Source organism: Rhinolophus sinicus, chromosome 7, assembly GCF_057876585.1.
Source record: "Rhinolophus sinicus isolate RSI-liver-muscle chromosome 7, RSI-T2T, whole genome shotgun sequence".
NCBI lineage: Eukaryota > Metazoa > Chordata > Mammalia > Chiroptera > Rhinolophidae > Rhinolophus > Rhinolophus sinicus.
The window spans coordinates 52,069,445-52,090,681 of NC_142507.1; the positions used below are offsets into that span (position 1 = coordinate 52,069,445).

The 21,237-nt window shown below is 37.9% G+C and overlaps 1 protein-coding gene and 1 pseudogene across 1 annotated transcript; one reads left to right on the forward strand and one right to left on the reverse strand.

Annotated features, from left to right (window-relative positions):
• Positions 1 to 8,652: 8,652 nt before the first annotated feature.
• On the reverse strand, positions 8,653 to 20,927 carry CTSS (cathepsin S). Its single transcript, XM_074318691.2, has 8 exons — positions 20,785 to 20,927; positions 19,680 to 19,806; positions 16,917 to 17,039; positions 15,749 to 15,898; positions 13,958 to 14,188; positions 12,022 to 12,187; positions 10,826 to 10,928; positions 8,653 to 9,098 (listed from the first exon to the last, which is right to left on the reverse strand). The coding sequence occupies exons 2-8, from the start codon at positions 19,803 to 19,805 to the stop codon at positions 8,999 to 9,001; spliced, it is 999 nt and encodes a 332-aa protein (XP_074174792.1). The 5' UTR covers position 19,806; positions 20,785 to 20,927; the 3' UTR covers positions 8,653 to 8,998.
• LOC141568524 (10 kDa heat shock protein, mitochondrial pseudogene) lies at positions 12,337 to 13,422 on the forward strand (annotated as a pseudogene).
• Positions 20,928 to 21,237: the final 310 nt, after the last annotated feature.

Genomic DNA, 21,237 nt, shown 5'->3' on the forward strand with positions numbered 1-21,237 from the left:
GTTCTGATAAAGTATTTTCTTTAATTCAACCTGTGACACAAATACAAGCTTTAACTTCAGGTATTTTTATCCCTAATATACTAATTTACTACATGTAAAGTCAGAAAGAACTTTATGTGGCTAAATAAGAGGATGCCTTTGCTTAAAATGGAATCTCAAAAACATACTCATTTTGCTGTACCACTCCTTTGAGCGAGGTCCAAATTTTAAGCCATTGGACTAGTAAGCCTTACATAAATGGGTTAAGAAAGCTCTTTAAAAGACCTTTTTTTAAAAGCATAATCTTCTATTTTTCTTCACAGTATTCAAGCATTGACAACACTGTACAGGTAGACATCAGGTAATGAAAAACTGCCCCTGCCAAACCCTTTAAAATCATCTTTTAATTCTTGTTTTAAATTTGAAATTTCAAAATAACCAAATCAGGTAACTTTTCTTCACTGAACTTCAGCATGGCTACGGATATAAAGTATTGTCCTAATCTATGGAACAACCACAAAAGAACAACGGAAAATAGTCTAGATTTTTTTGACTGATTCTGATTTCTCAATTATAACTTTGATATTTTGATGGAAGTTTCCATTTTTTGGATCCCAATTTCATTTTTTCTTAATTAGACAGATCAGCCAGAAGAGTTAATAAAAGAGTCTATTTACTGTGACCGTTTAAATTTATCCTGATGAAGCCTGGACTAGACGCCAGTGTTAACCTACCCTCCTTCTGAAAAAGAACCTCTTCTGAAACATGACTAGGTTTACATTTTTCCCACGAATGTTTCGCCATTAAGACTTTAGGAAACTTAACAGGCGAAAGGTGACAGAAAAAGGAAATTAAAGGCAAACGATACTAAAATTGTGAAAGAAAAAAGAAACAAACACGTATAGCACATTACCTCACCTGCGAGGGCCGCTGCCAGCGACCAGAACTGCACGACACTGCACGAGCTTCGCCCGATGCGCATGCGCCTTCCTTCAACGGTTTCCAGGGGAGCAAGACAGTAGCTCTTTGACCTCCGTAGAGGTCACCTTTCCCGCCAAGAGCAGCGCAAGGCACGCTGGGAACCCCAAGCACCTGGTGGCCATGTTTTACCTAGAAAAGCGAGGTGCCTGTGGCAGGGGAGGTTTAAGTAATTGTATGTGCAAAGCCTTCCCGATATAGATAGATTTCCTACAATGACCAAAGTATCCTCAGCCGCCATTTAATTAATCAGATTAATTTCTAACTTTGATTTTGTTATTGCATCTAACACGTAGTGCAGACGCACCTTTCACTCTCTGTGTCTTCAGGAAACAGTCGTTCCACCGTCCTTTAGCTTAGATATTTCTACTGTGCTATGTCTCTGAGGACAGTGGATAGCTTTGAAGGTAATTGATGTCTCTTTTAGAAACACAATAATAAAATCAGAGCTGGAAGGTAGGTGGAGATAGTCTAGCAGTACAAGCTTCTTAGTTTCCAGATTGGTATAGATTCAAATAAGTTGTTAGTGTAAATATATTGTAATTATTCATAAACATGAATACTTGTTGCATTACCAGTTAGAAAACAACCACTCCAGATATGAAAAGATTTGCCCAGCGTCACTTAAGAGAGGAATGAAAACTAGACCCCTGTTTTCAGGGTCAAAATCAGTGACAATCCCTTGGTCTAATAATTATTTGGCTTTCTATTTCTCTCACACTTAGAGTTTACAAAGGGCTTTCACATTTCACTATCTTATTTTTCTATCTTACTCTTACTTTGCTTCTTCCAAGAACCTTGTGAGGAAGACACAAATATTACCCCTGTTTCAGAGATGAGAAAACTGATTCTGGTAAAGTTGGTTGTCCCAGATCACAATTAATTTCAGTGCTGGCAGAGGGGGAGCCACTGCATCACGTAATGGTGACATATTAAGTTTATGATATGGTGCTTCATAATAAATTTATTTTGAGTCATTAACAACTACATATATAAAAAAAATGAAATAGCCAATCTGTGAACCATAGAATCAGCATAATGCTGTAGGGAAGGAATAATTTCTCTTCTACTGTCTTAGGGTCTCTGGCTACAAATTAAACAGACAGAAGACAGATTAACAGAAGAAAAGCATGCAAGTTTAAGAAAAGCATGTAAATATGTAATATATATTACATTTATATAATATATGTATATATAATATGTATATGAACATACATGTAATATATATGTATATAATATATATGTTTACATGTACATGGGAGTTTTCACAAGAAAAATGAAGATCCTAAGAAGCAGAGTTGAATGCTTATATACTGAATTGGACAAAGAGTAAACTGTGAAAATGTGACTAAGCAAAAGGGCTTGGGCTGGGGTAGTGAAATGAGTAGAGAAATGACTGGGAAGATAAAGATTAGTTAAACAAAGTTTGTACTGGTTTATCTCGGCCTCGACTTCACGTTCTTGGTGATAAGACTGTCTCTCCTTGTCGTATAGGCAGGACGTCTTTCACATGGGAATTTCATCTCCTGCTTTTAAGAAAAAGAAGGAAGAGCAAAATGTCCTTCTTGCAGCTGCTGTTTTTCAAGTGCCTTTAAGTCAAAATAGTCAATATGCCAGAGTAGCATATTTTGGCGTGCTCTGTTCTGAACTCCTTCAATGCAATCACTAATTACTGATTTAACTGATATCACTGACTATATTTTGAGGATGAGAGTGGAGAAATGGGTGGTGTTGGTGCAAGAGGGCTTTAACATCAACTACTATAATAGTAAATATACAGATATCATTTAAAATTAATGTCAAAAAATAGCAATACGGTTAGCTCAGTTGGTTAGAACATGGTGCAGATAACACCAAGGTTGCCAGTTCGATCCCCGCATGGGCCACTGTGAGCTGTACCCTCATAAAAAAAAAAAAGCAACACAAATATATTAGAAAACTAAAGGTAAATACTAGAAGAAACAGCTAAAATAATTATCAATTTAAAAATATTACTGATTTTTAAAAATATTGGTTAAGAGGATGGGATGTTAGGCTTTTACAGATAAAACAACCTTCAGTCATGCATAGCGTTAATGACAGAATCATTTTGAATGTGCTTCTGAATTGTTTAATAACAGCTACTACGTATTGTAGAGAACATAACTTTTTGCTGTCTAGAAATTGATAAATTCTTGGTTATATTACACACAAAGACTGTCAAGATACACATGTATATACTATAGATAATTTTTTTTTTTTTTTTAAATGTGCACTAAGTTTTTTTAATTTTTTTTTAAAGATTTTTTTTATTGGGGAAGGGGAACAGAACTTTATTGGGGAACACTGTACTTCCAGGCCTTTTTTTTTTTTTTTTCCAACTCAAGTTGTTGTCCTTTCAATCTCAGTTGTGGAGGGTGCTGTTCAGCTTCAAGTTGTTGTTCTTTCCGTCTTAATTGTGGAGGGCACAGCTCAGCTCCAGGTCCAGTTGCCGTTGCTAGTTGCAGGGGGCACAGCCCACCATCCCTTGCGGGAGTTGAGGAATTGAACTGGCAACCTTGTTGAGAGCCCGTGCTCCAACCAACTGAGCCATCCGGGAGGCAGCTCAGCTCAAGGTGCCGTGTTCAACCTTAGTTGCAGGGGGCAGAGCCCACCATCCCTTGCGGGACTCGAGGAGTTGAACTGGCAACCTTGTGGTTGAGAGCCCACTGGCCCATGTGGGAATCGAACCGGCAGCCTTTGGAGTTAGGAGCATGGAGCTCTAACCACCTGAGCCACCGGGCCGGCCCCTATAGATAAATTTTTATACAATTTATCATTTGCTTGAAATTGTTGGGGAGGAAAAACCTTTCCTCTACCCTCTTAGGTTTAGTACTTGGGGGCCTGCAAATTAAACTGACAACAGAAAGATTAGCAAGAGAAAAAAACCATTTAATTATGTACATGTGCATAGGAATTCACAAAGAAATGTGACATTTCTTCTTGTAGCCATTGATTTTCAAATGTCTTCAGTTCAAGATAATCCTTATGCCACTGTGGCATATTCTGGATTCCTTCAAAATTAAGGATAAAAAAGTAACCTATATGTATGTTTAAGTTGCCTGCATATGCATAATAAATTCTAGGAAGATACACAAGAAACTAATAATAGTGGTTACTTCTAGGGAGTAGAGATCTGAGCCTATAGGAGAAAGGAGTGGGATAGAGTTTTTTTCATGGAATATAAAGTCTTCATTATTCATGGATTTCATATATGTGAATTCACCTAGTTACTAAAGTTTATTTGTAACCCCAATGAATAATCAATCCAGTACAGCACTTTTGTAGTCATTTGCAGACATGCAGAGATGCAGAGTGGCAGAAATTTGAGTCTCCCTACACATGTGTCCCCAGCTGAGGCTGAACAACGTGATGCTCTGCTTTCTTGTTTCAGCTCTCATATTGTAAACAAGTGTCCTTTTGGTGGCCTATGTAGTTCCAGGTTTTTTGCACTTTTGTGCCTTTTTCTGTGTGCATGATTTTGCCGTTTAACATGCATTGTGCAGAAGTGCTGTCTGGTGTGTCTAAATGTAAGAAAGTTGTGATGTGCCATACAGAGAAAATACATGTTAGATAAGCTTTGTTCAGGCAGGAGTTAAAGGGCTTTTGGCTGTGAGTTCAGTGTTATATACCGACAGGGTTCAGAACACACTACGCCAAAATCTGGCACCTTGGCTATTTTAAGCTGAAGGAATTTGAAAAACTGCAGGTGCAGGAAGGACTCTCTGAAGCAGATTGTAAGACCCTCATGTGAAAGAAGCCCACCCTGTACCTGGAAAAGGAAAGGAGCTTTCTTTTCTCCAAAGATGGAGGGATGCCGAGAGGAGTCCCTAAGAACAGGCTTGGCCGAGTTTCCTCCAGTCACTACCCTTAGCTCATACCCTTTTGTCCTATCACATTTTTCCAGGACTTTCCACTCTTCTTCAAACCTAGTCTAAATACACTGAAGTTGAACAGTTTCTTCCAGCCTTCATTTCCTTATGAAGGCTCCCGTGTAATGTAAAATGTATATTAAATAAATTTGTAGGCTTTTCTCTTGTTAATCTGCCTTTTGACAGTCGAATTTACAGGGTTCCAGCTGAAGAAGCTAGGAGGGTTGTCATGCAGGGTCTCAGATCCCGCGCCCCGCATAAGAACGCAGGATATGGGGCGGCCGAAAAGGAACAACGGAGCCATAGATAGGGGAGTCATACCACTATGTTCTCAATGGCGGCTGGTCAAGACATGAAAGCAAACATCCGCCAGTACCCCAACAATGGGGTCTTCCTGCACCCCAGTCTCGCTGGCGGCCGGGCGAGACACAGAAAGTAATCCACACGATCCGCAATCTGCCATCCATGGTTGCTAACCCCATTTGCTAGCCGCAATCCACAGTCCACTTCTCTGCCAACCAACCAACCCCCTAGTGTAGCCATGGCAGTTATATTAGTGGCCAATGGCTAACTGGTTACAGCTGATGGCCACCCAGCCACAGCGGATGTCCATCTGATTACAGCTGATGGCCATCTAATAACTGAGCAAGCAAGCACCTTTCCACGTGAGGCCGAGAGCCTGGAAACTGTTCTGGGACTCTGTCCCCATGAGGGTAATAGGAAAAGATATTTTTTCCTCCCTTACAATACTTTTTGATTTTTGAGCTATTGAATACATTAGCGCTACTACAAATTAAATAAATTAAAAAAAAACACCTCAGGAACTGATAGCTACGTGAATATTATATGTTTGATTAAAGCATTCTCATTCATTATCTTTATCTTAGTGAAGCAGAAAAGACAGGAACAAAATATTTTCAAAGTACTGGCCTGGAAAGAGGAGGAAAGAGAGAGGGAGGAAAAGAGGGAAATGATTGAATAATGGGTTCCTTTAAATTTTAACAGGAGTTTTAAAACAGTTTCTAAAAAGTGTTAAATTTCCATTATTGTGAACAAACTATTAGGACATATTTTTACTTCTAAGACTTATAATGTGCTGGTCAGTCATTTGCATTCATTCATCACTCATTCATTCTTTCAACAAATAGTGACTGACTACTTTAAGGCAGGCACTATGTATGCTATCTATGTTCTAGGTGCAATATGGTAAACAAGACTCATGAGTTCTGCCCTCCTTGAACTTACAGTCTAAAGAAGGAAAGAGATGTTATACACATAAGCATATAAATACATACAGAGTTACAATTTGACACAAGGCTTTATGAAAGAAAAACACTGGCTTCAATGAGAAAGTCAAAGGTGGAGCAACTTAGTTTAGATGAGAGGGTGAGTGGTGGAAGGCTCTCTGAGGAAATAACATGTGAGTTACAACCAGAAGGATGCAAAGAACTTACTAGAAGAAGAGTTGGGGAGGGTGTGGGAGGGTTGGGCGGAAGGGCATTCTGGGCAGAGAGAAAACACTCGCAAAGTAAGAAGTGCTTTAAAAAGCGGAAGGATGGCCAGTATGGCTGAAGCATAGCAAATGTGGAGAAATGACCCCAGATGAGAAAGGAAAGACGAGATAAGCAGAATTTAACAGTCAATGTTGAGGAATTGATGTTTTTTTTCAGGTGCAGTGGGAACTATGGAATGGTTATAATTGGGAAAGATATTATCTAATTTATAGTTTTAAATGATCACTCTGGCTATTGGTTGGAGAATGAATTGAAGGATGGGGGGTGGGCATCAGCAAAGACACATTGATGCATCTTGAATAGTCATGTCTTATAAAGGTTGCTTTTCTTTTTGTTTTTAAAGACAGACATGTTCTGATTAATACAGCTGTCTGGTAACTTAAAGTATGCATATTTGAAGCATCACGAAGATTCTCATTTAGAGAAGAGTAAGAGCAATTTTATTCAAAGAGATAATAAGTCTCTGTCTTCATATTTTTGTTAACTACCTTTAATGGCATTGTCCAGTAGACTTCTAGTTCTGGAATGTTTAAATCCTCTGTTTCTTTACCTGTTTTACCCAGTTAAAATTTTTGTCAACTTTTACTCTATGACTCCAATTTGCTCTTTTGTATTTTTTAAATTATTTTTATTTTTTTAAAACTAGTATCACTTTATTTATTTTTTAAATTTTATTTTTTTCAGGAGGGCGCAGCTCACAGTGGCCTATGCGGGGATTGAACTGGCAACATTGGTGTTACTAGCACCACATTCTAAACAACTGAGCTAACCGGCCACCCCCTTTTTAAATTTTTTTGTTTATTTTTTCACAGCTGCTTAATTTGTCCAGGGTTTTATTATCTCACATATATACTTACTGTAATAACTTCTAGCTAATATCCTTTTTAGCGTCTTCAAATCATTCTATATACAAGTTCCAGAATAAGTTTTTTTCTTAAATTTATTTCTTATCTTAAACTTTTTATTTAAGAAAAGTTTTTGTTTCTGTAAGTTTGAAATTACTTATTGCTAAAATTTTCCCTTATGTTGGACAATAAAGATTTTTGTTAGGTATTTCATTACTGCCCTTATTTAGTTCAGGGGTTCTTTACCTGGGATCCACGGATCCCTAAAGGGTACATGGATAAAATTCAGAGAATCTGTGAATTTGTATGGGGAAAAAAATTACATCTTTATTTTCACTAACCTCTAACTGAAAGTTATCATTTCCTTTAATTCTGAATGTAGTCCATAACCCACAATAATATCAGCAATACTTGTAACTTTCTCACCAAAAGACAACTCAGATATTTTCATATCACATTATAGCTTTTGTGGCTATCTGCAAATATCATTTATACTCATCTTTACTTCAAATTTAAGATAGTTATTAAGTCTTGTTATTTAATGCATGTATAAAGACACAAGTATAACACTTCTCACATGAGGGTTGTATGACCTGCACACATTTATATTTTAACATTTTAACAACTGTATTTCAATATAATTGTCTTCCTTCCTTTGTAACACTATATATTTTATTTTATGCATTTAAAAACATTATTCTGAGGTGTCCACAGACTTCATCAGACTGACAAAGGTGAAGAACTCTTATTTTTGTTGCATTTATAGTGCTTGAAAAATTGCGGGCAAAATAAAAACTAAAGAATAATCAACTCAATACTTTTTAACTAGAATGTTTCTCTCCACTTTTGATGATAGTCATATATTATGACCATGTTTTTATAGTTATCAATTCTTGTTCTTTAAAACACACTTTAAGAGGGAACCAGAGACAGTGAAATTTGTTTAAGTTCAGCTTAAGATATACTAATGACATCATCCCCCACATTTTTCATGTGTTAGGCACAAACTTATAAAATTTAAAGTTCTTGCTGCCTTTTCAGAAACTGTCTATTAATTTAGAGCAGTTGTGAGATCAATCTGAATTAGATACAAATGAGTAACAGAATATTAAATACTAAATATTAAAAGAAATTCAGTTTAGTTATTTTATTCAAATTGACTTAATTATTTTCCCCAAAAGGTCCTGGCCAAATTGCTAATGACTAGGTAAGCATAATTGAATTAGTATATTAATTGTTGGTCATTAAAATAATTCTTCCAAAGTATTTGAAAACAGATTGTCTCTTAAGCATTTATCTACTTTAACATCATTTATTATAATACTTGTATATATTGAATCCTTTTACCAGGAAAGATACAACCTGAGCCACATTAACCATGTACACTCTCATATAGATTATAAGAGTTACCTAAGAATAAGAAAAGAATACTATGCGGCAACGGTACAAAATTGAAATGACAGGTATTTATTAAGCATTTATATGCCATCAAGTTACACGGGGACTTAAAAAGACAAAGAGTGTAAAATAAGACAATGACAAACATGACAGATTGTGTCGGGTTGACTAATTCTCACACAGTTATAATTACAGTACATTGTTAATTTTTACTTAGCAAACTTTTACCAAGATCTGCAAAGTTAAAAGTAGAAGACTCCAACTATGTATTCTGTTAGTACAGTAAATATGCATTGATCATGACACACTTATTTCTACCGGATACAGCAGGTAAAATTAAGTGAAGAGAAAGTGTTTCATCTTTTTTAGTTTGTTATAACAATGAAGAGATCCTCTAGATTTCTGGGTAAGAGGGATAACTGGCAATTCCACAGTGATTTCCACTATTTCTTGCCATCAGAATATATCCGTTGTCACCAAAGTTGTGGCCCCAGCTTTAGAAAAACAAAAACACAAAATTACAAATGAATACAATCAAATCACATTATCAACTTTTTGTCTCTTAGATTGTTTTTCTCCTAAAGTGACTGTATATGAAGAGCTGTAAAACAAAATCAGAACAACGTAATATAATAATTTCCCCAGGGCTTTTAGGCAATTTTCAAGATACTCTGGAAGGCCTAGTTCTATACTGATGAATAAACTTAATATCAAGGAAAAGACTACAAGGTCCATCCCAAACCTTTAATCCTCCTGCATTGTAAACACACCTTACGCAGAGAAAGGGTATTATTATCCTTTTCAAGGCTCCACCTCTAAATGTTTTTGCATAATGGGATCATAGTTGATGATTTCCTATCAAACAAATTCCGTTAGACTGTCAATTAAGAAATATTTTTGAGTGACTACTGTGGAAAAGACATAGGGCAGGAAATTCTAAAGTAAGCAATGAAAAGTGCAACCCTCAAACAGATTTTTGACCTAGAACTGGAGCTAAGATTTTCTCACAGTTAAAGCTGGACTATGCTACCTTGGGAGGAGGTGAGCCCCTGGCATTGGAAGCGATTAATCAGAGGTTTGCACAACTTGTCAGAGACGTCGCAGAAGGAATTCATGGGTCACATAAAAGTTAGAGGGGATCAGTGGTTCTCTTACTTTTTTGTTTCATGGACTTTGAGAATTAAAAAAAATATTTGCAGATTGACATAAAATTACCAATTTTTAAATTAGCAAGTACAGATATAAACAAACGAACAGAGACATACTCCTAATATCACCGTCATGTTGTAAAAGAAAAGACATTTAAACAGCAAAAACAAAACTTAAGAGGACATTCTAATTTAAAGATAGTCCTTTGCATCAAATAAATTTAGATTTATGAAAGATTCGCCGAAACAGTCTTTTCCCCCCACTTTGTCACAGACTAGTGAAAGAAAAAAGAAAAAAGTCTTTGTAAGAGAAATGATTTCTAAAGTTCTTTATGATTCTGGGATTTTTTAATTGTAGGTATACAAATAATTATGAGGCAGAATTCATTAACTGCTATAACTAGGATGTAAATAAAAGCGTGAAATTGAGAAAAAGCCCACTGTGTTTGTATTTGGAGAGCAACAGGAAACTGAGTTGAAAGGAAAATGGGATGTCTCCAGGGGAGTAATGGGGGAAAGAGGATAGAAAGGTGATTTGGGGCCATGTGGTGAAGAGCTTGGAATTGCAGCCTGGGGAACTTACAGTTTAATTCCACAGGCAAAGGGAAGCCATTGCAAATTTTTGCTCAAGACTCTAAGGAAGGCTGTGTTTTTGCATGCCGTGGACAAACTCAGACATGCTGGTTGATTGGCAAGAAGACAAGTGACATTATTTGAAACAGCTGTGCTTTAATAGGCCTCAAATGTCCTATGTAGCAGCCACTCACTGGATACTTTTCAGGTCTTACTTTTATCTGTCTTGTACGCTAAGCAGAGGACTAGGTGTTCCCAAAGGAGACCAGAAGGAATGATCAGAGAAGTATTCCAGAAGATAAATCATGAAAACAAAGTGCTGAAAGCAGAACAGGAAGTGAAGAAATGGGAGTACTGAGTACTTGAGAATGTCACTTTGTAAAGAGCGATATATAAATATTAGTATTATGCTCGTCATCGTCATCACAAGAAAGCATTTGTTGGGCCTCCCTCTAATTCCTGATTTTAATTCAATATGCGTTAAAGTATAAATACATTACCTGTTTTTCACAAGCCAGTAGTCTTTCCCATTCTGGGTACCATAGCCAATGACCAGAACACCATGGTTCACTTTCAGAGTACAGGATGGGTCATAGTAGACACCTGAGAAGAAGATACGTGTGGAGAAAAAGAGCGAGTGAGATGTGACAACATTTGAAAATGCTACGACTTTTATTAGACTCTTTTGCTCACTGGCTGGGTTCATTAAAAATTTGGAAACATATCCTCTCCTGTTTCAACTATTTAGAGTTCATAATTCTTCCCCATCAACGCTATCTAAATTTGTCCATTGTCTTGCCAAGTTGGGCATCCATCCAAGCACAGCTCCCTCGGGAATCTTCTTTGATAAATTGCCACCTTTTTCCAAATCGTTTTTAACTTACATACAGTTATTATATTTCTTTGTAAATATCCCTAAATGGTTTATTCCATACATTTTCAACCTTTGCTAGATTAAATGGTCTTTAAGGTGAGGTTTAAAAAAAAGATTCTGGTCTTCTTTGTGTAACACAATGCTGCCCCCCCCCCGTGTCCCCCCCCCCCACACACACACACGCATGGAGTAGCGGCACCCACAGTGTATGACCAACAGGCTCTGTAGTCAACTCACACACTTTCCCATCCTAGCTGATCACTTTCAGACTGTGTGGCTTTAGACAAATTAACCTGAGCCTTAGGTTTTTCATCTATGTAACAGGGTTATTGTGAGGATTAAATGAGATACAGTGGTACTTCAGTTTTCGAACATAATCCGTCCCGCAAGACCGTTCGAGTTCTGAAATGTTTGAAAACCGAGGTGCGCTTTCCCCATAGAAAGTAATGCAAAATCCGTTCCAGACCTTTAAAATCAACCCCTAAAACTGCAAAGTTAGCCTGAAGTTTACCATCTAATGATACTATAGATCCATAAAGTTTACGGCGTTCTTAAACCGAAATGTTCGTCAATGGAGACATTCAAAAACCGAGGTACCACTGTAATGCAAGGAAAGAATTGATCATAGTACTCCTCACGAAGCCGGAGTAAACATTGGGATGTATTACTGCACTAAGTAGAACTGGGTATAAAATGCAGCTATGAAATTGGAGGGTTCCGTTCAACCTAAACATCCACAGGTGGACTGATGGGGCAAGAGAATATTCTGTCTTATCGTGCAAGGCAGCACATAACGGGAGGATACTATATCGGAGTTCTTACCACTTTTGTAGAGGAAGAAAGAAGGATGACTCGCATCTATAGCAACAGACACGGGTCCTTTAGTTGCCACAGCTTCTTTCAAGGCTTCTTCACTGCCATAAGGAAGCTCAGTGTACTTTGAACATGTGGCAGCTCGATATTTTGCGTCATATTGGCACTTTTCATCCTGAAAAAAAAAAGAAGAAAAAGGTATAAATCAGATAAAGAAGTATATTTCAACTTCCTTTATAAATCACCAATATCCTAAGTCTGGATTTCAAATAAGTTTTCTTGGAGCAGCTGGTTGGCTCAGTTGACTAGAGCCAGTGCTCTTGACAACAAAGTTGCCAGTTCGAGCCCCACATGGGCCGCCCTCCACAACTAGATTGAAACAACTACTTGACTTGGAGCTGATGGGTCCTGGAAAAACACACTTAAAATCAATAAAAGTGTAAAAACAAATACCTTCAAATAGGTTTTCTTTCCTCATCTAGCCTTTTCAAGTGTTTAAGTTTCCTCCCTCTTTTTGAGGAAAGAAAAATCAAATCTTCCAAACCCTAACAGTTGCATGTTCCATCCATAACAGAGGAAAAACACAACTATTCGCTTGTTTCAAATTGTGAACATCTTCGTACATGCAGAACTTGCCAGGATAATGTCCCTCAGATTCTGAGGTGGACTGTAGGGGTACGCTACATAAAGATCATTAACTGTAGATCAGAACTTTAAAATCCTTTTGATGATATAATGCCTGCAAGACAAGCTGTTCAAATGCTAGTTTGTAAAGACCAGATAATATGGAAAACAGAGTATATGTTAAGTGGACAAGGGGAGGTTACTAATTCATGTTTGTTGTTTGTACAACTCTGCTTTTAAAATGCTTAGTAGGAAAAAGAACTTGAAAGAAATAAACCAAGAGTACAAACTGCTGCTGCCAGAGTCATGGCAGGACAGGCATTTAGAAAGTTTCTCCCCCTCTTTGACCGAGTATTAGTTGAAAGGAGTGCTGTGGAAACTGTAACCAAGGGAGGAATTATGCTTCCAGAAAAATCTCAAGGAAAAGTATTGCAAGCCACAGTAGTAGCTGTTGGATCCGGATCTCAAGGAAAGGGCGGAGAGATTCAACCAGTTAGCGTGAAAGTTGGAGAAAGTTCTTCTTCCAGAATATGGAGGCACCAAAGTCATTATAGATGACAAGGATTATTTCTTATTTAGAGACAGTGACATTCTTGGAAAGTATGCAGACTGAAATAAATCACTACTGACGGCATCACGTGAAGCTGCCCATTGTACTGAAGTTCTGAAATCTCATCATGTAAATAATTTCCATGTCTCTTTTGTAATAAACTAATGATATCCAAAGTAATGACACCTAGTATCTCTTAAAATTTAGTTCCACTGTACTGATATAAACATTTCCAAATAAAAATATACAAATAAAAAAAAAGAAAGAAAGAAACCAGAATGATAGTGGTTAAGGTAGGAGATTTTTGAGTGATTTTTTTTCTTCTAAATTTTCTGTAATATGGACATATTATTTATATCATTTAATAAAACGTATAATGAAATTGCAAGGAGGAAAGAGAGAGCTTTATTTAGCTTTCCAGTAGGTAGGAGAATGACGAGGTTAATGATCTGAGAAGAAAGCTGAGCATGGGAGAACGCAGGACAAAAAAGTTTAAATACCAGGCAGATACAGAGACTTTTAAGGAAGGTTTGCTGAAAATCCACTTTTCAGCATGCATTCTACTTGCTTGTTTAAAATCAATATGCCACTGATAAATTAAGAAGGCTACTGCGTAAGAAAGAGAACTTGTGAGAGTTTAAGAATTCCTGATCAGGGTTCTCACACACAACACTGCTTCTCAAGAGGTTGGCTGGGTGGTGACTTTAGTAAGGTCAGTCAAGACACAACATAAGGTCATGGGGCAGCACAAAATGCTTGCTTGTGACGCACCATGGCTTTGTAGGGATAGGAAGCATCTGAATCGATTCCATTGTTGTCGATGATGTACTGGAAAGCCTCTGTCATGAACCCGCCATTGCAGCCTTTATTGCTGTATTTTGTTTCAGTCGAGCAATCCACCAGGTTCTGTGCGCTCAGAGACACCAGCTGTCCTGTTTTCAGCTTCAGCTGTGCTTCCAGGGCCCCCACGGCGCTGAAAGCCCAACAAGCACCGCAAGAACCCTAAAACAGAGACAAAGTCACAAAGGCTGGCATAGAACGTTGTAAGGATGACATCATAAAACAAACTGGATAACACCCAACGTGTCAGCCCTGTCAGTAGTTCCAGGAAGAGCGCCTCCCACTACAATTTCCTCTTCTCTTAGCCAGTGGGAATGAAGACTAAATATTTGACTGTTCTCTGGGTGGGTCCAACCTTGATAAAGATTTGCAAATGGTCAAGCTCAGAGCAGAACTGTCATATTCCAATATATGAAGAAACAGTACTTACTAAGCATCTACTTAGTCCCAGCCATCGTCACCCTTAAGGGAGGGAGATAGGTGCCTACAGTAAAATGATTTTGAGAGGAGCTGGGGTGATGACCTTGACCTAAAATACCCTTCCTCCTGCCAAATGATGCCTGAAACATAGGGTTAACATTTCTTTTAGCTTCAGAATTTTTTTGATGAAAAGTTATTTTACAAACAGGAAAACACAAAGCTGCTTTAGTTAAAAAGTGCAGTGGGTCAAGAGCTCTATTATAACTTCTTTCTCTCTCTCTCTCTCTCTCTCTCTCTCTCTCTCTCTCTCTCTCTCTCTCTCTCTCTCTCTCTTCCTCTCATCCCACCTGGCTCTCTACCCAAAGGAAGCAAGTTGAATTTGCTTTTGGTTAAAGCAAAATCACCCATGAAAATGCAAGCACCCATGGAAAACACCTCATTCAATGATTTATAGTCAACAAAATATGTAGTTTATTGGGTCTTCCCAAACTTATATTTTAGAGAAGCTCCAGTAAGAAACCCAAACCTAGCTGAAAGAAAAACACATCTAGGTGGAAAAGAGATTGGCAGTGCCATGCACTTCTTCGTTTGCCCGTTCTCCATTGGTCACACCCTGGGGCAGCTGCTCGGTCTTCTCCCTCCCCCTGACCTCGAAGGTGACACATGGGTTGAACCCTTTGTTATCCCTAACGAATTTAGGATTTTTGTAGCTTTTGTTTTGTTTTTTTTAACAAACAAAAGGGAATGCCAAAACATAGAAACAAATTTATAAAGCCCATATTTCTTTTTCTTTTTTTTTTTTTTTTCATATTTCTTATTCTAACCATGTCAGCCTAGTCATGAATGCACTTGACTAGTAGAACTGATAGACCACTCTGAGCTCTAGTTCCTTCCTCTCCTTCAAACCCAAACTTCATGAGTGAGATGGAGGGGGAAACTTCCTGATTGGTGTTCTCTCCTATACGATGCTGTTTCTCAAGCAACTGGCTTGGTGGAGGGTCCAGTGTAGTGGACGGATGGCTGAAGCTGGGTAAGTCTTCAAGACCTATTAGTTTAGTTCACAGTTTTTGTCTAACGTGGCTCTCACCATTGGTGCTCTAAGCATTGTGGGGAATACCACTAAAGTATGATACGTGGTCCCTCAGAGAGCTTACTTACAATGTAGATGGGAAGACAAGAATAACAAAAATAATTAGAAAGTAACATAGGGGAGGTTCACTGCCAAATTCAGAAGCTAGAGGAAGCACCTAAGGAAGAGAGCGCTCTCACCGGGGTGCAGAGGCCTGGGATGACGACACTCACCTGGTATTTCACATCAGTAACACACCCCTTATCCCTCCAGTCCAGAGAATCAGGCAATTTCTGATTAGCATTTGACTTGTAAGTGACATTTCCTCGCCATTGGCTGGGAACTCTCAGGGAACTCATCAAAGACATCACTTCTTCACTGGTCTACAGGTTAAAAAAATAATAATAAAATACACACACACAGGTGCCAAAAACATGTACACACATTTTAAGAAAGGAAAAAACGATTAAAACTGTAACACCAATATATACCAATAACAAAAGATGAATACAAGTCACATTTGACTTCTGCAATTACATATATATGTATATATATACATATATATATTATTTCACTTATATCTTACTTTTCAATATTCTTATTGAAAATAGTCAACAACTGAGGAGAACTAGTGGTAGTTCTGAACTAGTGGTAGTTAGGTAGGTAGTTAGGTAGGTAGTTAGTGCTAATTATCTGGTAGGTGAATTGTCTGGGTCTCTTTAGGCTGACACTTTGCATTAGCACCCCAGTTAGGTATTAGGAAGGAGAAGAAGAAAGTGGTAAAAACTAGAAATTACAATAAGGCAAGTTTTTGGTTCAAAGCAAGGCAGAATTTTATAAAAGGGCTGCCTGAAAGTGGAGTGAACTGATTTTCCTGTGAAAAAGAATTAACAAAGGAGATTCCTGCATTTAAGTAGGAATTTAATCTACCTATGGGGTCCCCTTCCAAGGGGTACGATGATTCTTAATTTTGGCCACGGTGGTAAAGTTTTGTAGGGTAGAATGGAATCTAAAAACTAATGGGAGATCGATTATCTGTGATATTAAATACCCACACTCTTCTTCATTAAGAAAACAGGTGGACCATATTAAATTGTCAATTTAGACTTGGATAAGTATGGTTGCTAAAAGATTGTGAGTGGCAATGCTTTCTAGAATAAAAAATGAAAACAATTACTATTGTAAGTTTAACATATTCCTCTAAAGAAGGGATTTGTTAAGGAAAGTGGCCACAGTAGGACTAAAGAAATCTGTACAAATTCTTGTCTTTATATTCCACATTTTTCTAACTGTGTGTACATATAGATAATTCTCCTTTGTTGTTTACCTTCAAACTGCCTTTGAAGAGGCAGAAACCATGCTGACTGAGATTGGAAGTAGGATTATTTGTAATTTACCTACCATGTCTCCCAGGTGGTTCATGCCCAGATCGTATGAATGCATTCCCATCGAATGCTCCAGATTGTGAAGCGTCACAAATTTTAGATTTTTTTCCCAGATGAGTCGCCGTGCTGCTTCCTCATTCTAAAATACAAGGGGAAAGAACATAGTTATACTGAATCCTGCACACACAAGCATTTAATAATGAAAATAAACATAGTATGAAGCATTCTACCAAATGTGGATCTGTGTGGGAGCGTGCAAATAAATGAATATATCCGATATAACTGGTAAAATTGCATATTAATCTTAATTCTTGCTCTTAATTGCTTTGATGATGATTAATATTATTTTATGATATACATAATGAACTTTCTCAGTAAGCACAAAAGTGTGTTTTAGAAACTGCTATTTGTTGAAGTGTATCTTTTGTAGGCAATAAACTCACTTAACCTTTACAGGCCTTTTTAAAATGTCTTTTTTTATCCCTCACTTTTGGAAAATTGTTTTGCTGACTATACATGCCTAGCTATTTTTCTTCAGTTATTTGAGGATATTTCTCCATCGTCTTCTGGTATCTATTATTGCAGATGTCAGTCTAATTGTACTTCTGTTTTTAACTTTGGTGACTTTGTGATTTTCTCTCTGCTGTTTTGTAGGTTCATTGCATGTCTGGGTGTGGATTTCTTTATTTTTCTCTTCTGGGTACTTAGGATTGAAGGAGTCAGGACTTTTTTTCATATCTGGAAAATTCTCAACCAGTATCTCTTCAAATATTGCTTCTCCACTATTCTATCTAATTCTCTTCTTCAGAAACTCCTATCAGAGATATTTTGGAGCTTCAAACTTGCTTTCATCTCTTTTACCTGCATTTCTTTTTATTTTCATGTGCTGCCTTCTGGGTGAATGCTTCAGTACTGTCTTCTGGATTGCTGATTCTATACAACTCTTTCCAGTTTGTTCATTTGTATAGCTGTTACTCCATTATATATAGTGCAATTTTAAAACAATTTTTGCTTCTATTATTTTAATTTTATCCAGAGTGTATCCATATTTTTTTTTAACAGGACTTTATTGGGGAACAGTGTGTACTTCCAGGACTTTTTCCAAGTCAAGTTGTTGTCCTTTCAATCTTAGTTGCAGGGGGCGCAGCTCAGCTCCAGGTCCAGTTGCCATTTTCTAGTTGCAGGGGGCACAGCCCACCATCCCTTGCAGGAGTTGAACCCGCAACCTTGTGGTTGAGAGGACACACTCCAACCAACTGAGCCATCCAGGAGCTCAGCTGCAGCTCAGCTCAAGGTTCTGTGTTCAATCTTAGTTGCAGGGGGCGGAGCCCACCATCCCTTGCGGGAGTCAAGGACTTGAACTGGCAACCTTGTGGTTGAGAGCCCACTGGCCCATGTGGGAACCGAACCAGCAGCCTTCAGAGTTAGGAGCATGGAGCTCTAACCTCCTGAGCCACCGGGCCGGCCCCAGAGTGTATCCATAGTTTGACTGTTGGTTTCGTTGCCCTCCATTTATGAAGAACCAGTACACATAGACTACAATGTGCATTGCGGACCCTCACCCCGACCCCCAAGGCCATAGTTTACAATAAGCAGTTGCCCGAGGAGCAGTCAGCAACAACTCTTTTCTGCCTCATTTCATTTAGTGTTAGGGCCCAGGTCCAGACCCTCATTTGAGGTAGCGAGTCTAGATGCAGCCCCCTCCCTTGGTGCAAATGTTTTTACTTTTACCCCAGTACTGGCCACGTACAGATACACTTCCAAACCACTAGAAGGGGGAAAAACGGAAGAAAGAAAAATAGATTGAATGAAGTACAGAGAAGGAAAAAAAGAAATGAACTTTAAGATAAAGAAATGTAGGACAAATTAAATAAAGGTAAGATACTAATTGAAAGTCACTTTCATTCCTCCTTAGGGATTGAAATCATTGAAAAGAGAGAAGAGCTTTGATTTGACCAGATCGTGGTACTACCTGCCCATCTAACTCCAGCTGACTTTGAAATTAGAGGCTGGATCTAAAGGGGAGTGGATGAGGGTGAAGTCCATCACCGCTAAGAAAACAACTCAGAATGCATGTCCTACTCAAAGGATCATTTCTTCAAAAATAATATATCAAGTAAATAAATATATAATGTTTGCTTACAAATTCAGAAATATTAGACAGTTATAGTACTAGGATTAAGTTCTTAAAACCAAACAGTAAGTATGCTTCGAAATAAAAACTGAAGTACAAAGTGGGAAGCGAGAATCAAGAAACAACACCTGGTACCACTTGTTATGTACCAGGGACTAAAATAGGGCTTTTTGTTCCTTAAATAAGTACTTCTTTCACCTTGGCCTGGGACCTTTACTCCAGTGATGTACTTTGCTTGCTCCCTTGCTTCTATCAGTTCTCTGCACAGATTCACCTTATATGTCAAGCCTTGCCTGACCATCCTATCATATACATGGAATAATCACTCCCAGCTTCTCACCGCCATCACCCATGGCCCTTCCTGCCCCTCAAGCCTTGTTTTATTTTTCTCTACTGCACTTATCACCATCTAACGTATTATATATCTGCTCACTTATTTGCTTATTTCCTGTCTCCTCCCCTAGGATACAAATAAGCCCCAATTGTTTTGTTTCCTACTGTATCGCTAGTAACAAGAACAGAATCTGGCAAGAAGTGAGAGAGTAACATTTATTGTAAACATTGCTTGTAAGAATATAATTTGAGAGGGGGAAAGCATAGGGTACTAGAGTAAAAGCAAATCATTCAAGTGACAATCCCCTGTACCTTTTCCGTGTACTGTTTGCCATAGTTTTTCTTCCAGAGATCCCAGTGATAATCCAGGGTGGGATCTTTGTGAAGTTGCGTCATCGCTGAGGAACAGCCCAGGAGCACCAAAAGCAGCGCTTTCATTCTGTTAAAGAAAGGGCCACATAGGAAGAGTAGCTATTAGCTGCTTATGTTGTGACTGTATTTTTTCATAATAACAAATAGAGACTCCAAGTCTGTCAAAGGGACAGAATATTACAAATCAGAATTATACAGGAACTTTTGGGGGGATATACAGTAACACAGTGTAACTGCAGATTTATGTCTGAAATACCACTTCTAATGCTTAGTAGCTCTTTAAGATGTGATTTTCAGAAATGTCCTGACATCTGGTAAACCAAAGTTACATCCAAGGTTGGGGGGTTGTTGGTGGGGAGGCAAGCAGGGACTTTCCAGGATTTGCCAAGAAATCTAACCAAAGGAAATCCTCTTTCCTTCTTTCCAAAAAAAAACAACACACCACAACATCCTTATAAAGAAGGCAAATCTTTGAAAAATCATTTATCTTCATAATTTTTGAATGCATAAGTTCCTCTTCACTGCCTACTTAAATATGCACAACATTTAGAAGTGGGGAAAAGACAACCCCTATGTATTGCATTCACATCCAAGGGTCATTTAATTTTTTTAATGTTTTTTTCCCAACCATCAAAATATCTATTTCAAAGGAAGCAATTAACTACTTTTGAAAACACCGCTTCTATGTAAATATAAAAAGACTTGAACAGAAATTCAGTGACTAGTTCTCCCTCAAACTGAATTCTGCTTTCTTTTCTGTTTCTTTTTCATTTAAAATAATAACTGGAATTGTAACCGTGTAAAAAGTCTTCCAATTATATTCCAAAGAAAACTATGTTTCAGCCTCAGGCTTATATGTTCAAGCACACATTAACTTTTCAAAACCAGATTCCTTTTAGTTAAAAAAAATAAGAGGTAAATTGAGCGACTTGATTATTTAGTTTACTTCCTGAAACGGAAGATTGAAAACCCGGCAGGCAGAGCAAGCTAAAAACACAAACTGTTTAAAGATCAAACTGGAGGAAAAAAAGCAGACAGTACATACATGATTGAACCAGCAGGTGCTCCCAGGCTAAGAATGCTTGAAGGTGGGCTCTCTCCAAAGATCTGGAAGGCTTCAGCTAGATTCACTTTTCAAAGACATTGGAACATGTCACATGGGTATCCACAATGAGGAAGTCAACTTTCATTTCAGTTTCATTTAAAATCTAACTAGATCAGATGTCTCCCGCCCCCTCTCTATAGTTTTGGAGACGAGGTGGATACACTAAACATCAAAAAGAGCCCCCCAGTCCAAGAGACCCATAGAACCAACTCAGCAAAATAAGAGCAGTACAAGTTTACCCTTTAATCCCTCATCATTTTGTTAACTCACTTAACCTAAAAACACCAATTGTCAGATGGCAAAATTTAGTTATGAAGAGTTTAAGATTACGCTTCTGAAATCCCAGCTTCCTGCACGGTTTCCTAGGAAAATTCATCTTATTCCTTTTAACAC